The sequence below is a fragment of the Aethalodelphis obliquidens genome, unplaced genomic scaffold (genome assembly GCF_003676395.1).
Source record: "Aethalodelphis obliquidens isolate GAN/ISIS:26980383/991018 unplaced genomic scaffold, ASM367639v1 scaffold129, whole genome shotgun sequence".
Taxonomy (NCBI): Eukaryota; Metazoa; Chordata; class Mammalia; order Artiodactyla; family Delphinidae; genus Aethalodelphis; species Aethalodelphis obliquidens.
This window is the reverse complement of record NW_020838073.1, coordinates 359,080-386,329: the sequence shown is the minus strand read 5'-3', so window position 1 is coordinate 386,329 and position 27,250 is coordinate 359,080. Positions and strand designations below refer to the sequence as shown.

Here is a 27,250-nt window from a genome sequence, read left to right as displayed (position 1 = left end):
TCCTCAAAAATCTAAAAATAGAACTACCATACGATCCAGCAGTTCCACCTCTGGGTACGTATCCAAAGAAAATGAAAACACTAAATCAAAAAGATTTATGCACCCCTGTGTTCACTGCAGCACTATTTATAACAGCCAAGATACGGAAACAACCTAAGTGTCCATCAATAATGAATGGATAAAGAAGATGTGATGTGTTTGTATGTGTGTGTGTGTGTGTGTGTGTGTGTGTGTGTGTGTGTGTGTGTGTGAATATTACTCAGCCATAAAAAAGAATAAAATCTTGCCAACTATGGCAACATGGATGGACCTCGAGGGTATTATGAAAGTGAAATAACTAGAAAGAGAAAAACAAATACCTTATGATTTCATTTATACGTGGAATCTAAAAAATAAAACAAAAAGAGACTCAGATACAGAGAACAAACGAGTGGTTGCCAGAGGAGAGAAAAGGGTGCAGGTAAAGACAAAAATGTGAAATGGATTAAGAATACAAACTTCCAGTTATAAAATAAGTCATGGGGATGTAATGTATATAGAGGGAATATAGTCAATAATACTATAATAATTTTATATGGTGACGGATGATAACTGGACTTACTGTGCTGACTGTTTCATAAGGTATAGAAATATTTAATCACTATGCTGTACACCTGAACCTAATATAATGTTATATTAATTATAACTCAATAAAAAATTTATTGAAACTTGTTTTATGGCTCAACATATTTTCTCTCCTAGTAAACAAACCATGTACCCTTGAAAGGAATGTGTATTTTGCTGTTACTAGGCATAGTATTGAAACAGGAGGGAAGGGGAGCAGGGCACAACCTTTGAAAGAATGACATAGCCATAGGATATGACAGAAACTGGTAAGAGCCAACTAGATCCAAGATGGCGGAAGATTCGACTTCCAGTAGACCTTGAGCCTCATTATATGCTCATTGTAATGCATTAGCTAAATGACACTCCCACAGGCGCCATGACAGTTCTGAGGCCAACCATAAAAGGCCAAAAGTGGGTGGTGGCCCAATTCCTGGAAATCTCTGCCCCTTCCCCCGAAATAGCTGGAATAATCCCCACTCATTAGCCTATGAAATTACGCAGCCCATAAAAACTAACCACACCATGTTTTGGGGCCTCTTGCCTTCTGAGATGGCCCACCCTCTGCCTGTGGAGTGTGTTTCTCTCTAAATAAATCCACTTCTTACCTATCACTTTGTCTCTCACTGAATTCCTTCTGTGATTAGACATAAAGAACCTGAGCTTCAGTAAGTCCTGAGACCATGTGTGTGATCTCAATTAAAAGACAGTGGGTTCTGGCTGGGTTTGAGTCCCCGCCCATGGGTTCAAGTGCAATCTGAGTCGCACAGTTTCAGTATTGTATATCAATTAAGCCACGAGATTTGATAGTGCTTGCAACTATTTCAACTGATTTTTTATTGTCTAGTTTTTGTATTGAGTTCTGAGAGGGATATGCTCAAATCTCCGACTACGATGGTAGAATTGTCTATTTTTCCTTATTTTTTCCTTCATGTATTTTGAAACTGTGTTACTATGCACATGTATACTTACAACTGTTGCTTGTCCGTTATCAGGTGTATGGGTCATACTTTCCTTTATCTGTGTGTGTCTTGTAATATTTTGCCGGCAACCAGATGTTTTACATATTGCATCGCAGTGAGTGTAAGTATTTGCTTCCCATCTTCCCAGCTTCCTGTTATTTGGTAGTTTACGTACATGGACTCTATCTTCACCCTCAACCTCCAGTTTAGGCTTCTGCTGTTGCTCTTCAGGAAAGCACAGCTCTGGGTGTGCCCACAGGAATACTGAGATGACCAGGGGTACTAATCATCCCATTCTCTCAAAAACCACACCCAGCTGAGAACTCCTCTAATTGCCAACACACTGCTCTATTATTTTCAGCAGCGCCCTGGGCCATGAATTGCTTCAGGAACGAATTCAATCAAATTGTGACTGTTCCAAAGGAACAGTCTCTGAGGCAGGCACTTGACGCTATTTGCTCTACTATCCTGGTTTCTGTCTCTCCTGTTGTCTTTGGGTTTCCCAAGACAGTCCTTAATTAGCCTGAGCTTTGCAGTGGCTTAAGTTGTGACGCTTTGTTATTATACAGGAGCCCTGGTGATGTGTCAGTTAAGTCTGGGGCTGGGGAGGAACTCGTCTTTAATCCTGTGATTAGGTCTCGGGTTTAGTGGTCTGAGCCCCTTGGCTGCACCCTTCGGTGCCCGTCAGCTCACCCCTCCCTAGCTGCAACAGGAAGTACAGAGAGGGCTGGAAATGGGTACTTCCCTTCCCCCACCTTGGTTAGGCTCTGGTAAAACACATGTTGGTTAAGTATTGGTAAAACAGATTTCCTTGAGGGCAGATCTTTGTTAAGGAGAGCAGAAAGCTCTGAGCGTATTTCAAAACGGTTACTTTCCTGCTCAACTTCCATCCCCTGCCCTTCGAACACAAGCGGATTTTTCTCCAATCTTCGCCCTGAGATCCTGGTGGGGTGCCTGGTAGTAAAACTCATGAGAACGAGGGGTCCTTCCTAAGTAACTTAGTCCAAGCTAGTCTCTGCTCCATCTCCAGCAATCTGTCAATCACCCTGCATGTACTCCTACCAGGGGTGGCTGCAGCGGTGGTTTCTAGTCCTGGTAAGTTGTCATGCCTTGTATTCACCTGTCTCTCCAGTTTTCAGAGCTGCAGTAAGTATGCCCTGTGTCCTCAATTCTCTGAGGGATCTAAAAAGAGTTGCTGATTTTGAGTTTTTTCAGTTTTTTTTTTTTTTCTTGTGAGGACAGGGGTGACAACTTCCAAAGTCTTTACCTGCTGGACTGGGAACCAGAACTCTCTCCATCCCTTTTCATTTTACTAATGATGTTTTTTGATGAGCATTAATTTTAATGAAGTCTAATTATAGAATCCAAGTAACTCCCAATTCAGTATTCAACAGTTTAAAAGTATGAACTTGAACTGGATAATTTAGGGATAACCATATGTGGAAAGAAATGAGGGAATCTATTACATGGAACACTACTTTTTCTACACATAGCTCTAATTTTGAGAGAAGAGGTAAGTGAGAAGCTAGTGTTTCAGAAACTGAAAGACCCAGGTTTATTTAAAGCTCTGCTTCATACTCATCATACTTGTTAACACTGGCCCAGTCAGCTTCTCTGGCATTTCTCACTCCTTATCCATAAAAACAATGCTAACAACACCCAAGTTGCAGGGTTATAAGGTACAGATAAAATGCATTAAAATCCACAAGTGATTTTTTTCCTACCTTATTAATCTTATAAAACTATCAGCTCTAAAACTTCCACCTTTACTCAAAACTCTTCATTCATGTAGAAATTTGGTAATTCCGAGCTGTAATCATACTCCATTTTTATCAAGTGATTTTTATCATTTCCTCAAGGAGACTTCCACAATACTTTGCTAAAATATCAATTTAAGGGCAATGGCAATTCTACGAACACTAATTTGAATAAAGATGTTGAGGCTGAATGGTTCCTTATTCACATGTAGTATTAATAAGAAGTATGTTGCTTTTGTGAAAATAGATCCATACTTTAAGAACTAAAAGTAAACCATGTATTTGATGATTTTCACACAACTTAATGATTGATTTTCTTTGGAAATCAATTGATATTGGATCTTAAATCATGGCAATTTGTGGTATATGTATAAATGTACTCTTAATGTTGTAGTATGTACTGCTATGAGTAGTTAGGATCAGAAGAAATCCTTATGTTCCAGGATGATGTAGGTCTAGTAGCTTTAACAACTTTAAATCCCATCTATTTAGTTTAATTCTGGAAAATAAAAATTTAAAGGAATACTATATAGTATTTTCCAATCAATATCTTAAATGCTCACATTCTTCTTTTTAACCTAACTTGTGTGATAAAGACTTATAAACATGAGTTCTATTTCTCAACATGAAACTACCTTCAAGAATATTTAATAATAAAATAATATACCAACTCCTCAGCATATGGAATATATAAGATCCTTCACAATCTGAATCTAATTTCTCTCCTAAGCAACATTATTATATCTTAAATTCTTGTGCCCTTGCTTCTGTCCTCAGTGAAGACAACTGAAAAAAAAAAATCAAACCAAATATCCCATCATCTCCTCAACTTGCCACGTCCTTTCTTACTATTAGGCTCCTGCAAATGTTTGGTACCTTTACCCTGAATTCCCTGACTGAACCCTCTATACACACATACCTCTTCCATACTTCCTCCTCACTGAAGAAATTTCTATTCATCCTTTAAAAACCATCTCAAATACCATAGGGCCATTACAATTTTCCCTAGTGAAATTATATCCTTGGTGTTTCCAAAGTAATTTGTCAAAAACTCTTCTAGAATCCTTATTGTATAATTTTGAAAATACAGAAAAATTTAGATTATCATTTTAACCACATCACCTGAAAAGAATTTATTTCTGATTTTGACATTCATAGAAAATGTAAAATTAATGAAAAGTATTTTTAACTGTCTTTAGTAAAATCAGAAAAGTATTAAAATTGAAGATGCACATTTACCATTATGAAAGTCAACAATTGTAACTATCTCTTCTGAAGCATTTAAGTTACAAATTGTCTTATTATGTTTTGTAATTAATTTTTATGTGCCCACTTTTAGGCAAGGACTATGTCTTGAACTGTTTTGTATTCTCCTCTGAACATAACACAATTTGAATTATACAGGAAGAACTTAAAAGATGTGAGATGAAACACTAAATGACCTTTGATTTTCTTTATGAGCTTTATAGAGGTATAATTTATATATAAAATGAAATATCCCAATTTTAGGCAAACAAATCAATGAGTTTTGACAAATGTATTCAGCTGTGTAACTACCACCCACCCAAACCACCATGTAACAATTTCCATCACCTGAAAATGTTCCAATGGCAACCAAGGGTCTGCTGTCTTTATACTGTGTGTTCTCAGGAATTTCATATAAATAGAAACAAAGAGTACGTCATCTTTTGTGTCAGGCTTCTTACACTTAGCATAATGTTTTGAGGGGAGGGTCACCCATATTGTTTAGTGTGTAAAACAGTTCATTTCTTTCACTGCTAAACAGTATTCCAATGCAAGTGTAATCTGCTTGTCCTTTCACCAACTGATGGACATCTGGAATTCTGTTTTGTGCTGTTATGAATAATACAGCTATGAACACAGTGTGCAAATCTTTATACGAACTTGTATTTTCAGTTCTCTTGGGTAAATATCTAGGAATAGAATTGCCAGATTATATGGTAAATCTATGTTTAACCTTGAAGAAACACCAAACTGTTTTCCAAAGTTGGTCTACTAGTTTGCATTCCCACCAGCAATATATGAGATTTCTAGGTGCTTTGCTTCCTTGCCATTACTTGGTATTATCATTCTTTTTAATTGGAACTATTGTAGTGAGTGAACAGTAATAGTTCACTGCGGTTTTAATCTGCGTTTCACTAATGACTGAGCATCTTTTTGTGTACTTATTTGCCATCTGTATATCTCCTTTGGGGGAAGTATCTATTCACATATTTTGCCTATTCTTTTTAATCAAGTTGTCTTATTACTGAGCTATAAGAGTCCGTTACATTCTTTTGATAAGTCCTTTATCAAATATGTATTTTATAAAAGACTGTTTTTTGCCTTTTCATTTTCTTTACAGTGTCTTCTGGAGAGCAAAAATATCTAATTTTGATGAAGTTCATTTCATCAATTTTATATTTTGTATTTCATGTTTTCCTAGATAGTGACCTATTGGGGAAATTTATGTTTATTTTCTCAACGTAATTGTGGCAATTTTCTAAAATAATAGCTTCTGTCAGTTATCATATTTCTATTAGTGTTATATAAGTGACTAATTACAAAAACCTATTAAATAATAATCAGAGATATTGAAAAATCTGGACCAATTCTTTTAGGAGATATAAAGAGAAACAGATTGATACAATATATTTCTTTTGTATTTGCTTCTTCCCCTAGAGAAAATCATTGTGTTTATTTTTAAAAGCCCGAGTTACTTATATGATATTCACACAAGGGATATGTGATCAATATGATTTTTACAATTTTCAAGTTATCCCCTTAAAGGGAAATGGCAGATGCTACCTCTCCTTCTTCCTCACTTTGGGATATAGGAGTGACGGTGAGTGAGGCACTGGGCGACGAGGATAAGCACAGCATGCTAAGGACAGCAGAGCAATAACACAAAAGAAACATGAGTTTTAAACCCCATGGAGCCACCATACTTTCCCAGTACCAATTTAAACCACTGTAATAAGGGGCCTTTGTTGCAGCAACCATGCCCATGTTCCAACTAATAAACTAGCACCCACTGAATGCATTTAAGTGAAGTACTGTATTCAAAACAACTGGCACAGCGTGAGACGCAGAGTAAATATGACAATATTAGCTATTACACTACAGTACAGATTTAGAGACTAAGAGAAAAATTCGCAAAGTAGTATTTTCTTTAAACTAAGACACCTCGGAAACAAATAATTCAATTATTTTAATAGGTATCTTCTGGTAGATTCCAAGTAAGTGGGACAAAGTTGTATGACAACATTAAATAGCTCAACAACCACTTTCTTTAATATGAATTGTATTTGGTAATATAATGGTAAAAGCAAAAGTACTGATGGAAGTTCTTACCATGGAAAGGTATTCATTCGTACTTTGTTCTTATAAATCAGAATTCCTCCTGACATCACTCCAATCATAATTTCATTGTTACTTTGATCCTTCAAAAAACAACAAAAAAAAGAAAATGGCAAATCTAAAATAAACTGTTAAAGTTATATTTTAAAAATATGATTAGTTTTTTTTACACAGTGTGACATTTCATCAAAGGCAACAGTTAACTGAATATTTACAAATCCATATGGTAACTGTTACATCATAAAAATAAAGGACATACTTCAAATCAAACTTAAATGTTGCATTATTAAAATTTATTAATCTAAAGCAAAAATGATTTCAGGATTTCCCACAGTTTATAAATGGGACTGACTCTTTGATATAGAAAATCAAAGACCTTCTCATCTTATAGAATGACAAGTTAGTACCCATCTTTCCATTTCTAAAACTATTAAGGTCCAATTACTGTGTAAATATGGTGGTAGGATTGCAAAAGTGAAGAAAACCTGGAGTTCAGAGTTTGGTGAAGGGCAACCTGTAATAAAATAATATTTCCAATATAATGAGAAGTCCTGTAACAGACATAATACAACAAAAACATTATGGGAGTATAGAGTGGGGACAATTGCTGGAGAGTTTGGAAGGCTCCTGAGAAGGAAATTTGAATTGTGCTTTGATGGGTGAGTTCTCATGCTGACTGATCCAACGTGAACAGCTGACCTGCACTATTAAGAGAATGAGTGGAATTAAAACTTTTCTCAGCTGCTAATCAGTCTTGAAATAGCTCTGCTTCTTGACTTGAAATATACTCCAGGCAAACTAATATAGCAATAATGCTTTTATCCCTAGCATTTATGTGATCAGAAGATAGAACTAATTAATGAAAATATAATCAAGATTTTGTAATTGTCTCCCTAGGAAGAAACCTTTAAAGTGTAGTTTCAATAATTTCTAATTAAATGAAATATCACTAAATTAGCCTGTTAGGTAAGCTAACGTGTAGTAAGTGGCCAAACACAGCAGTGTACGTTAATTCGTCTGGCTGCTCCTTTTCTTTTGCAATAACCAGCACCACTGCACACTATTATCAGAGTCTTAAATCACTGTTTAAAGGACGTCAATCAGAAGTGTGAAGCAAGATGGCAGGTCCAGCCTCACAGACGGCGACTTAATATACGCTCTGCTTATTCCTTCTGCTCCCAATCTCATAAAACATCAGAGAAGATATATGAAAACAGAAAAAATCCCTAACACTTGAAAACAATCCATAACACTGAAAGGTATGTAATCAGTGGGCCAGACATTTTGAGGAGTCTGTGAAGACAAAGTGGATAAGATCAGATTTATGGAGAGAAAATAATTCCAGAAAACCGCAGCCCAAGGGGAAGCCTCAAATTCCCGTCAGGATGATCAGGTAGGAGCAGGAAGATAATTAGCTCCTATCAACCCTACAATCTAGACTGAGCTACAGGACACAGAAGTGTGTGCAGCCTGTCTACAAGTGTGGAGCAAGTGCGGATACTGGGGACAGGAATAGAATGATCCCCAAAAGGCATGGAGAACCCCAAACTGAAAAAGCAAACTATAGGCACATTCTACCCGGCAGTTCCTTCCTTCCCTCCTCCAGCACCTAAAACAGGCCACAGTGAGGACAAACATCACGCGTGACCAAGTGAAGTAGCAATCACAAATACGAAAGGAGTATACGACCAAGGGCCACCAAGCACTTGAGAAGAACGAATGCCATTAAAGAGATATGAAAAACTCAATAAATACGTAAAGCAGTCAGGCTGCTATGTTGGCAGAAAAACGTTAAGAAACACTGCAGGGATATCTAGGAATTCAAATTCTCAAATTATAGCTATCTATATAGCTATCAAATTCTCAAATCATAGTTATCTAGACTGAGGTATCAGTTCCCAAGGTACTGCCAGAGTTGGGCAAGAGAACCAAGAAAATAAGTATTACGTCCTTTATGGATACAAATGCTATTAATTCCAGTGTATAGAAAAACGAACGCTGACCACCTTATTTTATGCTTTTCTTATGACTTATTACTATCTAATATAATGCTATACACTGACTTGTTTAATCTGTTTATTTTTTTCTCTTCTTCACTAGAACCTAAGTAGCAAAGTGCAGGGCCTTTGTTTTGCGCCCTTTCAGGTTTTTAGATGTAGAAAGGCCTACCCATTTGTGAAATGAATGGATCTCTATTATCTGTAGGAAAATATCTCTGCTGTTTAGCTTGGCACTGAAATGACCACCCCGTCCCATTTCATTTCCCCCTTTATAATTAGTAAAAACCTGCTTCCCATCAGGCCATTCCACGTGTTTTGTGTACCCATAATTACATGTTTTAATTAATGCTGTTCTCAACTCTTCACGTCTCTCTGATGAATCAAATCAAACCTAACCAAAGTCTAGATCAAGTCCACCTTCTCTGTGAAAACTTCATTAGCCCAGTAGAATGTACTGAATTGTACCATGAATATGTAATCAGCAAAGTCCAGACTATGTGAAACTACAGGTGAAATGGTGCAGTTCTTTAACAAGAAAATTCTAAGGAATGGTAAGGGAAGAAGGGATTAAAAGACATTTAAAGTTATTCAATTAAAACAAACAAACAAAAAGCAAGACCAAATTTTAGTATCCAGGAAGGCACACTGTGTGATAAAACCACAGAAGAACAATGTAGGAAGGGGCTATGATTGGTACAGTATATAAAAAGCGTTTCTGGAATGGCTGGCTAAAGCCTACTGCTGACCTGCGTAGTATTTACAAAGATGTTCACTAAGATATACACACAGGCGTATGCGCTTTATTTTACAACATGTTAAAAAGCAGCAATGTAAACAGGATGAGATTTCGGAGGACTGTGAACAGATATTCTAATATTCTCTACCCATGCCTCAACTGTCCATTCACTCTGCCCTGCAGTGTGCCCTCCCCTCCTTTCTGGTGGAGACCACAGTTCTACTCTCCACTAAGTCGCTGGGACCACTTAACCATTCTAGTCTCTCTGCAGTCACATGGTAAGAATACAATAATAACACAAAGCCACTAAAATTTTCCATTTAGTATCTTCAGACCACAGTTGAGCTCAGGTAACAAACTGCAGAAACAGAAACCATAGATAAGGGGGGACCACTGTATATTTTTCTAGATCTTTGTTTATATATACAAAATATAAATATGTAGTATTTATAACCACACAATTTCTTTAATCAACAAAAACTGGGAAATATTATTGCGTAATTTTTCTTTTGCACTTAGCATTTTGTAGATATCTTTTCATATCAATATATATACCTCTAACTCATCAGTTTTAACTGCTGCATATTATTCCAAAATATGGATTTATCACAATTTCTTAACCATTTCTGTTGACTCATTTAGAGATTTCTAAATTTTTAATATTACAAACAATGCTGTAATAAAAATCCTTGAACACATTATTTAAAACACCTCTATAAAAAGGGTGGAGTCTGAGAAATGGAAGTGGTCAAATATTATATTCATATCAGTATTTGCACTCCAAAGGGGTTATATACCAAGTTATACTTCAACATGCTCATCTCTGTTTTTCCTGTATTTCTACTTATATGTTTTAAAAAATTACTCTATTTTGGGGACTCTTTATAAAATATGAATACTAAAAAACTTTCTGTAATATATGTTGAAATTGTTTTCACTTTTACCTTTTAGCTTTATGATTTTCCCCTATATATATCATTAGTTTAAAATTATTATGTTTGTATATTTTTCATGTAGTTAGGTATAAAGTTAGCCATAATACACACTCATTAATAATTAAAAAAATATTTCTGTGTGCCCTATATAGGTCTAACAGTGTTATGTGCTCTCAAATTATTCAATGAAAGTGAATACAAGTAATGACCTACTGATACTTTCATAAAGATACAGAAGAATCAAAAAGGGCAAAGAAAAAAAAAAGCTATGTCTAGACAGGTCCTGATGAGTAAAAAGCACATAGCAGAATATGGAAAATCACTGTGTGATCTGAATATTTTAGGGTGACACAGATGAAATCATATATATAGCTCTATTGTACAGAAGAGATTCTTTTCTCTGTTTCAAGGGATTATATTTTTAAATTATTTGATTATTCGAACAAATATGTCCAAAAGTCCTCAAATATATGCAGGTTAAAAACAAGGTTTTTGAAGAACCTTAAAACAGAAACAGATATCATATGATTAAATTAGTTAACTTCTCTGTGTCTCATTTTCCTCATCTGGAGAGTAAGGATGATAATACTCTTACTTCACAGGGCTGTTTTAAGGATTAAATGAGATTAATATATATAAGCCCTAAGAAGGTTGTCAGGCACATAGTAAATGCTACAAAGCTGTTTCCTGTGATTATTATCTGTAACCTGTACAGTAAAATCTCTCAAAATTACTGTTCTCACAGTCTTTCTTGAATATTCTCTAATCAATCAGCCTTTGGCCATCACAATAGCTCCAAAATTGCTATTACAAAGTCAATACTGGTAATATTACAATAACTTCCACATTTCTAATCCAATTCTCATCTGACATAGTTGACCACACCTGATTCACCTGGCTTCAAAGACACACAAGTGTCTGACAGAAAGAAAGGCATTCTTTTTGAAAGGCGTTCTTTCTATCTAAATGGCTATTTCTTCCTCATCTAACCTTTAAAATTTGAAGTGTTCCAGCTCTGAGGACCTCTAATCTTCAATTGCTACTAGCTATGTTCCTTCAGTGCTCCCGTGTCACGGCTTTAAATATTATCTGTAAGCTGACAGTTCCCAAATGTATGGCTCTAGTCCAGACCTCGCCTCTGAACTCCAGTTCCATATACTGAATTGCCTGCCTTCCTTCATTTCGATTGATAAAAGTATTCTAAAATTGCATGTCCCAAGACTAGCTCCTGACCCACCCTCTCAAATCTGCTTCTCTCTGATTGTTACAAATTACTGAAGTTACTCCATCCTTGTAGTTGTTCAGGCCAAACCGTGAGAATCATTCCTTGAATCCTTTTTCTCTCACACCCTAGAGCCAATACATCAGTCAGTGCTGTCACTTCCATATTCAAAATACATGTAGATTGGGTAACTTCCCTGGCAGTCAAGTGGTTAGGACTTCACGCTTCCACTGCAGGGGCCCAGGTTCGATCCCTGGTCAGGGAACTAAGATCCCGCAAGACACACGACGCGGCCAAAAGCAGTTTAAAAAAAATGTAAATCATACCATGTCTTTTATCTCCTCAAACCCTCAACTGGCCTTGCTTATAATTAAAAGCCAAAGTCTGTAAAATTCTTATAAAATCCTGGTCCACCTGGACCTTGTCAATACGTTCCACTCCAGCTCACTGTACCAGCCATACTGTTTGGTATGGAACTTTGCTGTTCCTTGAGGTGCAAAGCACACTATTTCATGGCCTTTTATTGCTGTTTCTTCTGCTTAGAACATTCTCCCCACGGATATCTGCACAACTCCTCAACATCTGTTCACCTTCTCAGAAGGCCTTCTCTGATATCCCATTTTTGATTGTCTCACTCCCCTTTCTCACCTTAATTTTTCTCCACAGCATCTATCACAATCTGATATATTACCTTTTAATTAATCATAAGAAAACTGAGTAGAATATACAGTAAAATGCACAAACCTTAAGTGTACAACTCAAAATTTTACAACTTGCATAACTTGAGTATATACACTTACATGTAACCACCACAAACCAACATATACATTTTTCCAAATCCCAAAAGGCTCCCTCAGGAGCCTCCCAGCTAGTAACACCTCTGCAGAGGGAACTGCTGTTCTGACTTCTGCTGATATAGACTGGTATTTTGCCTATTCTTGAACTTTACTTCCATGGAATCACATACTATGTACTCTAAGATACTCAATTATTTGCTTATAGTCTGTCTTGCCCACTGGAATGCAAGCTTCATGAGGGTAGGATTTTATCTACTCACTGCTGTATCCATGGTGTCTATAAACAGGACTTGCAACATAGAAGGTGCTCAATAAATGTTCACTGAATGAATAAATGAATAATCAAAATAGCATCATTAAGCTTTCCTTTTCTTGAAACTTTGAAGGGCAAAAGTTATTTTTCAGTAGAATTATCTTCATCATTATTACAAACACCTATGGAAATAAGATATTCACAATTAAGCCCAAAACTTGGGTAGAACTGTTTTAGGGTCAATTTAGAGCATCCTATACCTAACAAAAACCTAAGGCCAAGCCTTCTGTGATTACATTTACATCTAGATAACCAGGAATCAGTTTCTTAGGAAAACAAAGAGTTTATATCATGCTAACTTCTTTATAAAACAGAGATTAAACTTGAAGATCTACGGTATAGATATCGTATAGCTCTATTATGCTATTTTATTCCACTCTCACAGTGTAATAAATATTGACTGATTTTCTAGTAAAGATGATAGGAATTTAGTGAGCCCTCAAGCCATTCATTTAACAAGTTACTTAGGCCAACAATTACTCCTGAGATAGTGCTTCTTCCATTTTTAGAGGTCAGAAATTCTTTATAAATATTTAAATTTAGCTCCCACAATGTTCCTTGGTATTAATTTAATATGCTCAAATTATTTTATATTTTCAAGATTAATTTGATACCTGTTATTTTATCAACTGATCCTAACCACAAACTTAGGGGTAACTAATTATTATTCTTTCTAGGTGAGTCTGAGAGCAGTGCACAGAGGCTGTTGGGTAGAAATAATGATAGTATTTGTACCCATGGCTTGTTTAGAAGTATATTTCTTAATTTCCAAATACTCGGAGGATTTTTAAAGTCATCGTTTTGTTATTGTTTTTAGCTTAAATGTACCATGAACAGAAATTATATTCTGCATATTTAAAAATAATATGTACTCCAAACTTGTCGGATACAGTATTCTATAGTTTGCTATGTTGCTAAAATCTATATTATGCTGATTTTTAAAATGTCTGTTCCATCAGTGATTGAATAAGGGGTATGAGAATCTATCACTTTCTTTTGCTCTGTGACAGACATTGTTAAGAGAACAAAAGGGCAAAAGAAAGAGTGGGGAAAATATCTGCAAATCACATATCCAACAAAAAAAGTGTATCTAGCATATATAAAGAGTTCTCAAAACACAAGAGTAAAAAAAGAAAAGAACAAATTAAATAATGGGAAAAACACCTGAACAGACATTCATCAAAGAAAAGATATGATACCCAACATCATTAGTCATTAGGGAAATGCAAAGTAAAACCATGATGAGATAAAACACACCTATCAGAAAAGCTTAAAAAGAAACAAAACAGTGCCACATGCTAAAAGGATCTAAAACAATTGGAACTTGCAAAGATGCTGGTGGGGATGCAAAGTGGTTCAGTCAGTCTAGAAAACAATTCCATAATTTCATATAAAGCTAAGTATACACTTGTTATATGACCCAGAAATCCCACTTTGGGATTATTACCCTACAGAAATGAGAACTTAAATTCACACAAAAACCTATAAATGAATGTTTGCAGTAGGCCTATTAATAACAAAACAAAACAAAAAATACTGGAAACGACCCAGATGTCCTTCCGTGGGTGAATGGAGAAACAAACCATGGTACATCCATATAACTGAATACAATTCAGCAATAAATGGCATGAACTACTGAACTACACAGTACCTAGGATAAATCCCAAATGCATTACTGTAAGTAAAAGAAGCCAGTCTCAAAAGATTACATACTGCAGGATTCCATTTATAAGACATTTTGGAAAAGACAAACTATGGAGTCAGGCAACAGACCAGGGTTGCCAGGAACCGGGGGTAAGTATGAGGGTGGACTTACCAGTAGGAGGCTGGGCAGCACGAGCCAGTGTATTTTTTTGGGGTGGGGTGGGGGGTGGCGGTGATGGAACTGCTCTGTTTCTGTTTGTGGTTACGTGAACACTACACATGTGTTAAAAACTCATACAACTGAACACCAAGAAAAAAATCAATTTACGATGTTATTTTAAGAAACAAATATTCCCACGTTCCCTGCCCTCAAATCTTTTTTTTTTTTTGGCTGTGTTGGGTCTTCGTTGCTGCACGCAGGCTCCCTCCAGTTGCGGCGAGCGGGGGCCACTCCTCGTGGCGGTGCGCGGGCCTCTCATTGCAGTGGCTTCCCTCATTGTGGAGCACGGGCTCTAGGCGCGCGGGCTTCAGTAGTTGCGGCACGCGGGCTCAGTAGTTGTGGCTCACGGGCTCCAAAGCACAGGCTCAGTAGCTGTGGCACATGAGCCTAGCTGCTCTGCGGCATGTGGGATCTTCCCGGGCCAGGGCTCGAACCCGTGTTCCCTGCATTGGCAGGCGGATTCTCAACCACTGTGCCACCAGGGAAGCCCCCTCAAATCTTTTCTTCTTTCCTTTTTATCCTGAAGCTGTCCTTCATTCTTTTCTTTTCTATAGTTTCCTTTTCCCTTATTCATATAATCTTGCAGGCATACTAAATGTTTTGTTTTGTCAAATAGGCCATGTTCTCTCTTGATTCCCGGTCTTCCTTCATCCTGATGGCTCTATGGTGAAAACTACTCCCTTGGCTAGTTCTTATTAACTTTTCTGGCTTCAGTAAATTACTACTAAGAAGGCTTCCCTACCCTCTGCTGCCAGGCTGGATTAGAAGTTCCTGCCGCAGGGTCCCGTGGCATTCTGTACTTGCCCCTTCATATTCTCAAATACTTAGCTGTTCATACATGCTCTAATTCTTTCCCCTCACTATCTTGTGAGCTCCGTGAGGGCAGGGATAATTGACGTTTTGTTCACTAAGTCATCCTTAGTGCCAACACTGTGCAAGGCACATAACAGATGCACCGCTATGACGGTTCTAAGACTTATTTGCATCTTGCAGATTGCTATAAATAACTTAGTTCTACTCTAATTTTTTCAGCCTACATTCTGGAGGCAGAGAGAAAAGATCTTACCTTGCTTTTCAAAATAAAATATTATTTCAAACATACTTTTGCTTGTGATGTTCAATTAAAACTTCAGTATTTTCTTTACATGTCCTCTCCCCTCTACCTTTTGTCCTTTTTGTTCCTGAGGCTACAGAACTTCCCTTCATGTTCGCTGAACACTTGCACATTTTCTGAAGTTCTCCACATCCACATACAGCAGAAACACCTTTTCCTCGCTGGGTTATTTTGTGGGGTTTTTTCTCTTTTTTTTTTTTTGGTCTGTACAAAATATTTAAATTCCTTTAATTTGGCACTCTACATTTATGGCTTTCTGAGAAAGAGTTTTACAATCTACTAATTTAAACAATAAAAAAACATAACTTAAACAAATCAATAAATAATGATACGGTTAATTATGTATGAGATCCAGCCATGTCACTTAAGTTAAAAAAAAGTCTAAGATTCTTTGTATTATATTGACAGCAGTCAATGATAACAGCAGTCTAAACCACCTTCAGAAAACTGTTTAGCACTAAAATGACTGATTTTAATGGTCTTTTTTACTGTTAACCATAGTCTAGTGTACATATTTAAAGTTCCATTTGTTTTAGACTGTACTATAATAAAAACAAAATCTAGTGACCACTACTTTACCTTTGGAGAATCACGTTCAAAAGTAATAGCCCGCAAAGAGGGAGGGAGGGTGAAGGGCCCATTCTAAAGAACACAAGAAGTTCAAGGGAGACTTAAACATTTTAAATGGAACCAGACAGACTTCCAAGTCACAAATGCTCAGAATTACCAGATCCAGTCACGTGAGGAAAGCAAGTCATTTGGCTCTTTAAAAGGAATGGGTCTGCATATGTCTATATGTTCAAATAAATTAAAAATAACTATCTAAGGAAAACTTAACTCCCTTGCAGGCTGGGATCCATATTAGGCTTAGTAGTTTGTCCCAAGAAAATATAAAACCTGTCACCAATTAAACTGATGATTACCTATAATTCCACTTTTCATTAGGTATAGAGAATAGCTGTACTTCAGGTACTTCTAAAGGAATATAATCTCTTGATGAAACAATCATGAGAAGGAATCTAGGTGAAGAGACGCACAAATGAAGGATAGTCACTCACAAATACACTTATGGCAGGAGGATGACAGCCTTTTGGAAGCAGCAAATTGACACAATGAAAAAGAAGTCAGGGAGGATGGTGATGGGATGAACTAGGAGACTGGGATTGACATATATACACTAATATGTATAAAACAGACAACTAATAAGAACCCACTGTATAAAAAATAAATAAATTAAATCAAAAAATAAACTAAATAAAAGCTTTATCTCCTCCAAAAAAAAAAAGAAAAAAAAAGTTAGGGTGTTGTACAGGAAAAGCCAGTGATTACAGAATTCCATCCTAACAAAGGAATGGTAGAGGGGCAACCAAAATATGTAAATACAACTGATTTTGTGCTTTATAAATAAAAATTTATAATGATGTTACTAAATGATGAAAGGAGTGTAGTAATACAGGCCTCAGTGAGGTGAAAGCATCTTTTATGAGAATGATTTCATAAAAGTTAAAAATTCAAATTACTTTTCCTGTAACAGTTTTTTTTATTTGTTTTTTAAATTTATTTATTTATTTATTTATTTTTGGCTGCATTGGGTCTTTGCTGTGCGCAGGCTTTCTCTAGTTGCGGCAAGCAGGGGCTACTCTTCGTTGCGGTGTGCAGGCTTCTCATTGCGGTGGCTTCTCTTGTTAGGAGCACGGCCCCTCGGCGCACAGGCTTCAGTAGTTGTAGCTCGCGGGCTCTACAGCGCAGGCTCAGTAGTTGTGGCGCACGGGGTTAGTTGCTCCAGGGCATGTGGGATCTTCCTGGACCAGGGCTCAAACCCGTGTCCCCTGAATTGGCAGGCAGATTCTTAACCACTGCACCACCAGGGAAGCCCACTGTAACAGTTTTTATTTTGCAAAATAAAAATTCTAAAGGTACTGTCTCTTATGGTCAGCAAAAATTATCCTTATAACATAAAACGCTACCTTGTAGAAAAATAACATGAAAAATCCACTTCAACCACTCTTCTTGTCAGGTATTGAATCTTAAGTGATTGTAACTGTGAAAATACTTATATTCAGAGGAAATTTTCAGTGCGACTATGCTGGCAGCACTCACTGTTCCATTTGTTGCCTAATCCTATCAGGGCATTAAAGATTTTTTTTTGCTGAATAATGGTGCCTAACTCAACAATATCAAAATGCATTTTCTTCACTTACCCTTGCATAGTGGAATTCAACTCCATAGAGTTCTAAGGTACGTGCTGTGTTCAGGTAATTAAATTCTGCTTCTGCAGGAGATAAGCCTCTGTAAAAACATCATTAGGTTAAAAATTATAACAATCACAGATATGACCAAATTACAAAAAGGCGATTTGTCTGAAACTTTCCAGCATTCTGATTGACTATTTTACAAAACGCCATGTGCAAGGGCGCTCCTCTTAGTTCTGTGCAGTAACATCTAACTTTTCTGGAAGGTACATTTTCAGTAACACAAATTATTATTTTGTAGAATATTTTCTTACTTTCCAGAAACACAAGAATGCACCAGCTTTTTAAAGTTCTAAGCTACTCTCAGACTTAGCTTAAAAAAAAGCCACTCTCAGACTTGCAAAGCCACTCTCAGACTTAAAACAAATATTTTTCAAAATTTGGTCTACACTCCATATGTGCATTGTAATCACACAGGGTGCTTCTGACACATGCAGCCTCTGGGGCGAACTCTGGAGCAGGGCTTCTCAGGGTGTGGTGCACAGACAGGTGTTGACTCATAACAAGAACAGAAATTGAGAGTGTCACAGCCTTTTGTAGCACTTTGGCAGAGTAATTTTATGTCTGTTGCATGTAACAACAAAAAAGTACTTGTTAATTTTTTATGCCTTTGTTTATTTCTCTATCTTATTTTTCTAGTAATTCATTTTTATTATATTTTTCAGAAGCATCATTCCATGAGAGACTGAGGGGAAAACCGGTCTTTCATCACAGGTAGTTTCAGATGTACTGTTCTTTAGAAACTGATATAGAACAAATGGGTCCAAATTGTTTATATTTAAGAAATATTCCAGGTGATTCTTATGAACACAAGTTTGAGGACTACTACTGTAAATGCAAAGCCTTTAAAAAGGCTATATTATATATAGTTCTAACAACCTTGGTTATCTGATATTATCAGGCTATAGCAGAGCAAAAGCAACAAATTAAAAATGCAAAGATATCACCCTTCATTCATGAATGATATCAGGGAGCAAGCAGCCTGCCAATGTATGATCATAAAAATGGGATTCCTCATAAAAGAGATATACTTCAGTTTTCTATAAAATTCAATTAAGTTAAATAAATACTCTACTTTCTTCCCCACCCTCCTGCATTATAAACTGGATGATTCTATTTTTTCTTTCTTTAAAAATTTGCAGAACCATTTCTTTAAAGCAAATAGAAATATATAATAAATACCTTGTGAAATGTACAAACTTTTTCCTGACAGAAACAGACTTGTCATTATTGGTAAATTTTTTTAAAAAATCTGGTTTATCTTCAAACCCTTGGTTCAGATATGCAATGTGTAGAACTTTCATAATAAATGGCATTTGCTTTTAGACCACAACAGCCCCCATACCACATGAAGCCGGTCTGATAAAATTCTCACTCATTAATCTTGTTTTAGATTAGGGTCCACAAACCTTTACTGGAAATAGCTGGCTGGTAAGCACTTCAGGCTTTCAGGCCATATGGCCTCTGCTGCAACAATTCAGCTCTGCTGTTACGTGAACACAGTCACAGACAATGTGTAGGCCAATGAGGGAATCTGTGTTCCAATGACTGTTCACGTAAGGACACTGAAAGTAGAATTTCTCAAAATTTCATGTGCCACAAAATGTTCGTCTTCTTTTGATTTTCTTCAACTATTTCAAACCATTTTTATTAGCTCGTAGACCACGCAAAAGGAGGCAACAGGCCATAGTTTGCCAACATGTTGTAGACACATGGGCCATTACCGAATGAAAGTGAGTCTCCTTATTAATAAGAGCTAATATTTCTTCAGTGCTTACTATGTGCCAAGCACTGTTCTGAGTACTTTGTATATATAAACTCACTTAATCCTTACAATAACACCAGAGGTAGATAGTTTTATCATCCCCAATTTACATGTAAGGAAACAGGAACAGACATAGAGTGATTCGGCTGAGGTTACAAGATTGTAAGTAAAGTAGCCTCATCAGAATTTCAAACGAGGCCAAATGAGTCTGGCTCAGATTCTTAGAGTCTAGCTCAGATTCTCAGCCAATATGTAACACTGCCTTAGTTCCTCCATGAGTATTTTGAATTGTATGGTAAAGCAAAACTGAACTCTGAACCAAGAAACAATATGATTTTCTATTCCAAGCGATAAACCTCTTCTTGAAAACTCATGTCACAGAAAATCAGACTCATAAAATATCAAAGTTGAATACTGTTATAAATGAAAAAATGCTACTATTTTAAAAGAATTTTTTTTTTATTAATTTAGTACTACATAAAGTTCCTTTTCTTCTCTTGGCTCATTACCAAACAGAATAGATTCCTTTCACACAGCTAAAAACTAAGAAAGAATTGCTAAGTAGATTGAACTGTATATTGTGAACATATTATTAATATTCTAAAATTCCTTCTTAAAGAACTGGCGACGTTGTATAATAGCCAATACATGTCTGTTTACATACAGCTTTGTGTTTCTTAACAGACATGAAAACAAGCCTCATATAGTCTATGATTTTTTTTAGTATAGATTACCTACATTTCTTTACAGTAATCATACTATTTTATATAATAGTAACTATTCTATATTAAGTAATCACATTAGAAATAATTTAAAACATTTCTCTAGAAAAGATGCCATTAAGAAGTTTATCAAGTAAGCAGAAAAGTAAGTAAATCCTTACGTATGTTGCTGATGTAGTTTTGCAATTTCTTTTTCAAAATCTTGAGGTTGATTAGGAATGAAAGAATAATCTGAGAGGTAGCCTGGCAAGTTTTCTGATTGATTGTAGTCTCCAAGTTCAGCTAATAAATGGAAAGAAAATATTCACACTTCAATAAACACATTTTTCAAGTTTTATAGCCAAATCAGCAATGTCAAGAATTCCTTTATATTTCTGGAAGTAAAATATTTGTTTCTACTGTTACCATTTAAGCAAATTATAACAATGCATTTAACGTTCTCCTAGGTCTTAAACAACTTCAGAAAAATTATTTTCAGGAATCAAAGTAAGTGTTGACTAATTGGATGTTTCATTACACTTTCTGTGTAGTCACTTTTTTCTGCATAGTAACATATGTTTAAATAACTCATACATTAAAGGCCGTACTACCAACAGAGACCATGCAATCACATGCTATTTGGCCCAAAGGTGGACTGATACTTACACTGAACAGCAAATGAAGCCAAAAGAGCAGCAGTGTTATAAGGACAGGGCAATCTAATGAAACAGAAAATAACTCAAGGTTAAACACAATAATTTTAAAAGCAATATAATTTATATTATACTATTCACACTTGAAGTTTCTGTGTGACTTACATTTTAACTATTAAGTAATGAACTTATCTGATGAAAGGAATTCATGCTACATGTAGCCATCTTTCAGTAGATAATCTGTCTGCAATGATCATGAACTACTTAATACAGAATTGGAAGTATTTTTAAAGCCCATTACTAAAAACTTAAAACAGCTCACCTTCCAGTAAGTATGTCTTGTTTGATTTGCAAGAAATACTGGTACCTTAAAAAAAAAAAAAGATAGCGTTTACTGGAATTATAACATTTAGAGTTTTAAAAACTGTATATTTACATTAACAAATAAAACTGAAATATTTAAGTATTTGCTTTTATAATATGCATACTAGCCCACGTAAAGATATTTTAAAATAAACTTTCATAAATACATGAATCCAAACATTTAGAATTCTTTGATAAATGAAATTTGATACTTATATTTTGTTTCCCTAGCTTCTATTATAAAACTTTCACGAATTTAAGAATTACATGGCTGAGGGAGATTAGGGAGAAATACTCTAAAGTGGGATTTCCCTGGTGGTGCAATGGTTAAGAATCCGCCTGCCAATGCAGGGGACACGGGTTCGAACCCTGGTCCGGGAAGATACCACATGCCGCGGAGCAACTAAGCCTGTGTGCCACAACTACTGAGCCTGCGTGCCACAACTACTGAAGCCCACGTGCCTAGAGCCCACGCTCCGCAACAAGAGAAGCCACCATAACGAGAAGCCCGCACACCACAACGAAGAGTAGCCCTTGCTCACCGCAACTAGAGAAAGCCCGCACGCAGCAATGAAGACCCAATGCAGAGCCCTCCCCCCCAAAAAAACAAAAAAACAAATACTCTAAAGATTGGTGTATGCAGAAAGTAGAACTGGGAAGCACAGAAAACTTAAGTCAGAGACATAGAAGAGCTGACAGTAGCAACACTAGGGACCAACTAAAGAAAATCACTCTTTCAGCTGAGCCAGGAAGCCAGCTGCAAGGACAGGCCTATGTGTTGATCACCGTATCATCAGGCAGCAGGAAGCTGCTAATGGTAGAAAAGCACTTTCCATCTTCATTTGGGTTAAGAAAGCTCTCTTTGATCAAAAAAAAAAAAAAAAAAAAAAGAAAAAAAAGGTAAGTTCCTTTCCCTACTATTGCTCTACTATTAAAATTGCGAAGTACCCAATTTCCTTTAAAACCAACAAAAATGTAAGTATCCTGTAACAAGACTGCTGAAGTTGCTTACAAGATGGCACTCCCCTTCTGTCCTTGCTAGTGGGTAGTCATCCCTTCATAGATTTATCAATGCCTGGGTAAAGTCCCCTGTGCTGTATCATGTTGGCAGAAGATAAAATTTTGTGTCTTTTAATGTTTAAACAGAGAATCTTAAGACCTTCATTTCACCCAACTAAAAAAAGTTCACATACTCCAAGAGCCAAAAATTATTTAAAATTTTAGTTGTTTAGCTGATTAAAGTCATTAAAGAGTTCCATGACAATATTCAAATTACCAAAGAATGTAATTAAGGTTTTCAGAGAATCAGATAAAAAAAGCTGATACAAATACCCTGGCTTCATATATTAATGAATGAAGTATATAAACGCTGTTAGGCTTAATACATAGTATTACACTATTATCTATGTACTCAATCCAAGACAACATATTTCTATCTGGCCTACTTGGCTTCATAATTAAAAGTTAAAGGTTTCTGGTGGGAAAGTCCTTTTTTTTAAAAAATATTTATTTATTTAGGCTGCGCCGAGTCTCTGTTGTGAAACCTGGGATCTTCAATGCGGCATGCAGAATCTTTAGTTGGGGCATGTGGACTCTTAGTTGTGGCATGTGGGATCTAGTCCCTGCCCAGGGATCGAACCCAGGTCCCCTGCATTGGGAGCTTGGAGTCTTACCCACTGGACCACCAGGGAAGTCCCTGGTGGGAAAGTTTTACAGTTAGGATTGAAATGTGTATATCCTTGACATAATATTGTAAATCCTACACAAATAACACCTATGTTTCCTGAATTTGATTGACACACTAAGCAGTAAGGACTGATAGAGCAGAAACTGGAATTAAAAGTCCTAAGCTAAACCAGCCTGTGATCTTTGGCAAATTACTTAAAATTGGGCGGAGCCTTAGTTTCTCTATTTGTAAAAAGGAAGTAACATCACTTGCCTGGTAGATGTATCCCAGGGGCCCTATATATGGTGATAAAAGCCCAATTTTTAAAGACAATTAAGACCTTTAAGGTAGATTAATAATGATTGAGCTAAATGCAGAAATATGTTTAAGCTGTAAAAAAAAAAATACAATAACATACCATGCACTAAACACCTATTACGTACTGAGTACACCTAAGCACTAAAAAGATATGAAAGAAATGTCATTTGTATTCTGATGACTCCTAAGAAAATGCCAATTCTAATTACGCCAGCACCTGTTAATACAAATGACATTTAACCTGACGAAAGGTCTGTAACTACTTTCTTTTTTTTACCACTAATCCAAAATAGAATCTCAAGGCAAGGAGGTGTAGCAGTAATTTCTTGTTTTGTGGGGTTTAAACTAGTCCTTAAAATTTAGCCGCTAACTGTGGCTAAGGGTATCCTACTATTAATCATGACCATAACAAGAAGGCTACCCAAGCACTAAAGTTTTAAAGGAGTATTTTTTTAACCGTGGAATCACCTGGAAGCCTATGCCCAGGTCCCATCTGAGACCTATTAAATCAGTTTCCAGGGGTGTTGCCAAAGCATCAGCACGTTTTAAAGCTCCCCTGTAAGTGATTCTAACTTGTAATCAGGGTAGAGAATCCTTGATGTACACAATGGTGATAAAAATAAGATCGGCCCTTCACTCCATTTTACCAAGCAACGCCAGTTACAAGGTTCCAGGACATTCCATTATAAAGGATTTTTGAAAGAATGCATTATTTCTAGGCAGAACAAAGATAATATTCTAGACTGACGGACAGCACAATTGCTCAATTTCTACCAAACGTGATTTTACTTTATTCTACTTCATGAACATAGTTTGACTTTAATTATCAGTGAGACACATTTATTCCTTGGTTATGTTTTCAACACAGGCCATAAAAGAACCAACAGATTCAAGCTCATTAAGAAATTTAAAGACAGTTTTCTGAGTGAAATAAATTATGAATATGGCTACAATTGATAATATTTTAATTGCTTATGTGAACAAACTTTTCATAAGCATTAAATACATTAGAAATCCAATTAAAAGTTATTGGTCTTTTATTTACAAATATTTCTTATAATTTAAAAATCTAATTACATAAATATATATTATGGAATACTTTGTTACTTGATTTCAAGTTACAAGTACTAGTAAAAAATGCATTTTGGGCTTTCCTGGTGGCGCAGTGGTTGAGAGTCCACCTGCCGATGCAGGCGACACGGGTTCGTGCCCCGGTCCGGGAAGATCCCACATGCCGTGGAGCGGCTGGGCCCACGAGCCATGGCCGCTGGGCCTGTGCGTCCAGAGCCTGTGCCCCGCAACGGGAGAGGCCACAACAGTGAGAGGCCCGCGTACCGGAAAAAAAAAAAATGCATTTAAAAATCCTTTATAATTCACAATTTTCAGTAATTGAGAGTAGTTTCCTTGAAGTTCCTCCAAAATTAGGGAAAGTTTGACTCCACTGAGAATTATTTAAGATAAAAGGTCTTGTTATTTTAATTATTTAACAACAACAACAAAACCTGACTAAGAGCTACAATATTAAACTAAATATTTACATGATACAACTTGGCTTTTCGAGATAAATTAGGTTGGACGTTATTAGGGTCAAATGTTAGGACTGCCTAATCCCAGATCTATATTCCTGAGTTCTCCTGTTAGAAGAAAGGTGACAGCCTGACCCCCAACAAACACACAGAAAAGGACTCTCAAAAGTTCTTTGTTTCTCCACTTCACCACAGTATTCTAAAGGGTAACCAATACATTACCATCTAGGAGCCTACCTACAGGTGGCTTTAGGTGTGGGTTTTTAATTTGGCGCCCATCTTTCAGAGTAATTCTGAATATAGTGTTACCTATATTCTTATATCTTAAGGAAGGTATAATATGCTAATTTTTAATTCTGTCTTTTTTTAAAAAAACTAATTACTAATTCTGTCTTTCAAGCAATACACAAGGTTATCACTCAGGTTTTTTTAAACAATGACAGTTACCACACTGTGATCACTCCCCACTATTTCCACCTTAAACAGTTCACCTAACATTTACACACTACCAAAACGCTCATCTGGGTCATTCTTGTGTGTACTTTGTCAAGTAGAAGGGACCACAAAATCAGCTGTAAATTAATACTAGACCTACAACGGCCAGTAGAGGGGGCATTTACAGGCCTGAACGTGCTAGAGCGCTCTGCCAACTCCCTTTACAAAGATGCCTGCTGTGCTCTGTAAAGTGCAGCACTCCTACACTTAACGGCGTACAGTTTATAAAGCCTATGTCCCCCTCCATGGAAATAACGTATATATAGAATATATTTTTACAAGAAAAAAAACAGCAGACAATTCTCACTATGCAGAATGCCTTGAATACAACTGCAGCATCATCTAATTACTTCAGTTAGTTACAGCAGTGCTTCTGAACCATTCTTCACAAGTAGAGAAGTTAATATTGATATGGCTCGGGAAGCTGCTTGTGGCTGGACGGGGTGGCCCTGGGGTTTCAATCTCCTGAAGCCCTCCCAGCCATCCAACAGAGGAGGAGACTTAGCTTGAAACGTCTAGAACCCACTCTGTGTGCTGGCAGGGAAGCTCAGAATGATGTCATGGTAATCTATTTTTACCTAATTAATTTCAAAATTTCATAATGGTTTTGACAATATTTTCAAGTAAAAACATGCTCCATAAAAACCCACCTTGTATATTCTTCTTGTAACTTGTTGGGGTCACTTACAAAAAATTTGACTCTAAAGTTCAAACTGTAAGGAGATCCTCCTAGAATTAATAAAAGCAGTTCTAATTAATTAGATTATATTAGTCCTTCATCTTTATAAAGTATACTTGTATAACATCAAATAAATATGTTTGCTCACTCTTTAGCTGCTTCCTTATTGGTTTGTTTGGATCCAGCCACCTCTGAAAAATAAATAAATAAGACTGATTTCTTTTTTTCCTGGAGGAACTAATACATCAATTCTTGCAAGTCTGTTCCATTTGAAGATTAATGCTAAAAATTGCATTTTTTGAAAAGGCCTAGGTAGGGGGAAAAGAATCACTAAATTACAGACTCATATCAAATATAACAAAATTATGCTAGAAAGTATTGAATGTACTTGTGCTTTAAGATTTTGATTTCAATTTCTCATTAAGTTATATAGTGTGCAATAACCTCTATTCCAAAAGTAAAAAATGCTTAATAATCACTGCAATATGAAGTGATTCTGTTAATTTAACTATATTATATAATAGTCTATCAAGTTTTTAAAATTCTCTTTATCTTTCATAAAAATATGCTTGGCTTTATGCTCTCATTCAGACAAAATTTAACTACACATCATGAAAATCTACTCTTATGAAAAATTTTAACTCCCTTAAAAAAGAAAACAAAAAACAAAATACCCCCCCATAACACCCCATACTAATTTTTTAAGAGACAATGTTTAGTTTGGGGAAGGACTGCTTTTTGTATATGAAAATTTCAAGTAGTCTCGACACTTTTGAATGCCAGTTAAGCTCTATTTCAGGCGAACTATAACTAAATTCAGAAAACATTTCAACTGCCAACGTTCAGTTAAAAAAATTAAAGAATCCAAAATGAGGTGATAGACGTGGCAGTATTTTCAAAGCACTACACAAATATAAGCTTATATATCGTTACTTATAAACTGTCCTCCTACCACCCATACTTGATTCCATGCAGAGCACACAAACAGATTTCAGTAACAAGTGGCTGAAAGTCATCCATGAATCCTTCCTTTCCATTATCCATAACATCCAACATATCCAATCCAACTAATTCTACCTTCAAACCGTCCCTAGAATTGAATAATTCTTCACCATCTACTCTGCCACCACCCATGTCTCTGGGACAGCCCTGGCCACAGCCTCTTACCT

At 36.2% G+C, this 27,250-nt stretch overlaps 1 protein-coding gene across 4 annotated transcripts in view; it reads right to left on the bottom strand.

Annotated features, from left to right (window-relative positions):
• The window catches only part of PTPN4 (protein tyrosine phosphatase non-receptor type 4), a 178,466-nt gene that overhangs the window by 68,896 nt on the left and 82,320 nt on the right, over nt 1-27,250 (bottom strand). For 2 of the 4 annotated variants that reach the window (XM_027099162.1, XM_027099165.1), the window contains exons 4-10: nt 26,230-26,272; nt 26,053-26,152; nt 21,357-21,401; nt 21,048-21,100; nt 20,564-20,684; nt 17,865-17,952; nt 6,677-6,765 (exon numbers count right to left, since the gene is read on the bottom strand). In XM_027099162.1, the coding sequence (XP_026954963.1) occupies nt 6,677-6,765; nt 17,865-17,952; nt 20,564-20,684; nt 21,048-21,100; nt 21,357-21,401; nt 26,053-26,152; nt 26,230-26,272 (539 nt within the window). The remainder of the gene's footprint in view (nt 1-6,676; nt 6,766-17,864; nt 17,953-20,563; nt 20,685-21,047; nt 21,101-21,356; nt 21,402-26,052; nt 26,153-26,229; nt 26,273-27,250) is intronic. The other 2 variants (XM_027099164.1, XM_027099166.1) reach the window with 1 other exon arrangement.